This window comes from Parasteatoda tepidariorum, chromosome 2 (assembly GCF_982258835.1).
Source record: "Parasteatoda tepidariorum strain Cologne lab strain chromosome 2, Ptep-v5.0, whole genome shotgun sequence".
Taxonomy (NCBI): Eukaryota; Metazoa; Arthropoda; class Arachnida; order Araneae; family Theridiidae; genus Parasteatoda; species Parasteatoda tepidariorum.
Genome location: NC_141756.1, coordinates 60,285,328 through 60,289,093, shown reverse-complemented (window position 1 = coordinate 60,289,093; position 3,766 = coordinate 60,285,328). Strand labels below are relative to the sequence as shown.

The following is a 3,766-nucleotide window of genomic DNA, read 5'->3' as shown; positions in this document are numbered from 1 at the left end:
ACCAAATAATGAAATGGGACAAATACGGATTCTTTGTTGAATCTGACTGTATTCGGGATTTTGTTACTCAAAATCTGACTATGGAGGATTGTGAGAATAATAGGTATGCTAATTTGTTTTCATTTTGAATATTTTTAGTATTTAAGTAAAAATGTTTTCTGAGCTTGTCTATCAATATTTGGGGCAACAGAGGGATACTTCTAAATTTATTTTTAGCTAATTTTTTCAAACTTTAATTGCTTTACAGGATTTAAATCTCAAAAAAAATATATTATGATTTTCAGAAAGACAAATATTTTAGAAAAATATAATTTAAATACTAGTGAACTTCAAACTACTGTACTTTGATAAAATTCGTTTTTTTTTCTTGCAAGTTATGATTTCTTATTTATATAGTTCTGAGTACTGTTATTATACAAGAATAATAAATTTGGTGAGTAATAGGTTACTTAAGCCTTAAATTTACTTTATTTAGTTAGAATCTTAACTGAAACCTGATCACTATAATATTTTCTGTTTAATAAAACTGAATAGTATGTTAAATTTTGCAATTTCAAGAGTATGTTGAATACCAATATTTTCAATCTAAATTTGGCAGAAATGATAATAAAATTAAATTGTATCAATTTCCTTCTCTTGCCATTCTTTTTAATAAATTAAACTGTTGTAGGGAAACAACTCATTAAATTTTTATTTTTATTTGTATTTTTCGTCATTCTCTGTTTTTTTAATAAATAAATTTAAAAAAAAGCAGGAATAAAAACTAAAAGAAAATTTATGTAAAAAAAAATTGATAAATAATGAATGTTATTTCGAAGGTCTTCAAAGACTACACTATTATCAATAAATTCCCAAGATGATTTGTAATGACTGCTCTTAGTATACAATTATACAATCCATGTCCTCGATGTAAATTTAAAAAGTACACTCATTAGGGATTATGAATTTTAACATCGATAAGATACACAACGCTATTGAAATATAACCAATTCCTAATGAGGAAAGTGTAACAGAAAGCATCAGAAAAATTTATATTACGAGAAGAAAAAATACAATTATTAAAAATATCACTAAGCTTTATCAGGCAATTAAACTTGTTTCCATATTTTAGTCTCCCTTTTCTCGGCATTGATACTTTAGAATTCAATCGCGTTTTTTTTTTACTTGCTTAAACAATAATTTACGATAATGATGATTTAAAAGTTCATACACTAATTGCCAAGCAAAGTAAAGTTCATACGTCAAAAGATTAAAAAATTAGTAAAACACTTTCTCGAGTTTAAACTAGCAATATTCTTAGTATAAAAAAATTAGGTATTTTTAGAGTATTAAGATATTTTCACTTTAGAATTTCAGGCTGAAATATTTTATTAATAATAAAATATTTTATTAATAATAAATATTTTATTAATGATAATCAGTTTTCACGTTTTATTAAAGCAAAATTTGTGTATACTTTCGCCAATTACTCACACACATATTAAAACTTTACCCTCTGGTATATTAAAAATAAAATTTTATTAAATGAAATAAGATCAATGCTGAATTTCTAAATACATTCAAAGTTTACTACTTGGTTATAAAAAAAACTAAGGCATTTTTTAATCACAAAAAATAATGAAAATGTATTATATTTGTAAAATTTATGCATTGAAAAGTATCTTGAAATCGATTATGTTTGTTTATACTTTTAGAGTGACATATGATGTCGGAGGTTCTGGGGAACCTGGAATTGTGGAAAATGTTTCTGATGAGAAACATAGTGATGAGGATTTTCAAAGCAAAAGGTATGGTAATCTGTATTTAATTGGAGTTATCTAAGTAATCTTAATTGTTTAACTTTTTTATTGCTGTTGCAAATGCTTTTGATTAAGCAGAGCAATATTTCCTCTTTTTTTCACTTCTATAACAACATTATTTCTTGAAAAAAATTTATAATATGTATCTTGCAGACAAAAAGTAAACTACGAAGCATTTATGCATGACCCGTGAATAAAACTTGAATAAAAAAGGGACCATATTCAGCAGTTTTCAGTAGCTGTAAAATGTAAATTTCGAGAAATAAATATATTAAAAACATATTTAAAAAATAGCTGAATAAAAAGAATTATGATTTCAAAACTCCACCTGTGACGTAGTAATTTCCTGACTTCATAGCCACTATTAAAAAATAGTGTTTTATTTTTGCTTCAAATGTGCCAAAAAATATAATAACTTATAATTATAAGATAAACAAGTACTTCTAAGAATTTGAAATAATCATATCTCATTGCTTGCAGTTTGAAATTATTTCCCTGGTAATATTCAGAACATTCTTGTGCATAATTAGAAAACGAATTTATATGATGAAAATAAATTAGAAAATATTCTTTATTAAAAGAATATTGTTTTTATTTAATGATCCAAGTTATAATTTCGTAATTATATACCATTGTAATAATACTTTTTTGTTCATCTTTTTAATAACTAAAAATAGAGGAGTTGCTGCTTGTCAAAAGCACGTAAATTGTACGAAAAATATTATTGAAACATGAGTTTTAATGTTTATATATTAATTAAAGAATTAAATAATTCTATTTAATGAAATTGAGCTCTTTTTATCTAAAAATATACTTAAACTGAATAAAACTTAAGCTTAAGTATAAAATATTTAATGTTAATTGATTACTTTACCAACTAAATTAAATGCAACTATAATAGGGAGATTATAAATGCGGCATGCAGCATATATAAGGAATAACACAATTTAAATTTATTAATTCTCTTACGATGACAATGTTACAATGAGATTACGATGAATAAAATCGTTTTATAATTTTATGTACCTCTTTGCAAGAAAATGTTCAAACAATATAAAACAATTAACAATTAAGTTCCATAAGCAAATATAGTTGATAGCTGATAGCAAATAGTTGATAAGAAATATTTGAAACTAACAGTAAGTTTTTTAATATTTTAAAAAAGTTTAAATTTATTTAAAATAAATTTAACATTTATCATGAATTGCGAAACACTCTCTTACTAAATTAAAGTTTAAAATTAGAACGGGATTACACGACCTAATAAAAAATCTACTATTTTTAAAATAAATTGGTGAAACTATTCCCTGTTTCAGTTTAGAACATTCCTATATTTTATTTCCTTTTAATGAAACTCATTGATGAAGAATCTTACTTTAATAGTAGTACCTTTGGACACGAAATTTGTTGATTTCAAAAATAACATTACTTGTATTCTCATATGAATTAGTTGTTTATCAAAATAATTTGGTACAAATATTACTTCTTACTCTTTTTATAGAGAGGATATTAAAGAGTGTGAGATCACTTTGAATGGTGAAGGAGGAGACTGCACTGCAGATAACAAAATAAAAAAGAAAGGGTTTTGGTCATCTTTGAAAAACCTGTTTTGTTCATGCTGCAGTAGGAAATAGGTTGGAATAAGTAGAAGAAGTAATTGTGTTAAAAAAAAAAAAAAAAAAAAAAAAAAAAAAAAAAAACTTAAAGGATGGAAAAGATTGTGATACTTGAATGACAAGGAAGAAAAATTTATTGCAGAAAAAAAAACAGTTCTGTACTTAAAAACAGTTATGTCAATGAAAGCAATTTCATGATTTGATAGATATGATTTTGCTGAAAGGATGGTAAAGAACAACTTGAATAAAGAAGGAAACAACTGTTTTACAGAGTTGAAAAAAAAAGAAAAAACTATTTTGCTCTTACAAACAAAAATAAGCTATTTTTCATGCCAGCCACAAAGAGCAATA

At 24.4% G+C, this 3,766-nt stretch overlaps 1 protein-coding gene across 1 annotated transcript; it reads left to right on the top strand.

Annotated features, from left to right (window-relative positions):
- On the top strand, positions 1 to 3,447 carry LOC139427245 (uncharacterized). Its single transcript, XM_071188281.2, has 3 exons — positions 1 to 103; positions 1,695 to 1,787; positions 3,301 to 3,447. The coding sequence occupies exons 1-3, from the start codon at positions 9 to 11 to the stop codon at positions 3,431 to 3,433; spliced, it is 321 nt and encodes a 106-aa protein (XP_071044382.2). The 5' UTR covers positions 1 to 8; the 3' UTR covers positions 3,434 to 3,447.
- The last annotated feature ends 319 nt before the right edge of the window (positions 3,448 to 3,766 follow it).

Coding starts and splice junctions, on each gene's coding strand:
- LOC139427245 (XM_071188281.2), top strand. CDS start 9: ATGAAATGGGACAAATACGGATTCTTTGTTGAATCTGACTGTATTCGG. Junction 104..1,694: donor GAGGATTGTGAGAATAATAG/GTATGCTAATTT, acceptor TTATACTTTTAG/AGTGACATATGATGTCGGAG. Junction 1,788..3,300: donor GAGGATTTTCAAAGCAAAAG/GTATGGTAATCT, acceptor CTCTTTTTATAG/AGAGGATATTAAAGAGTGTG.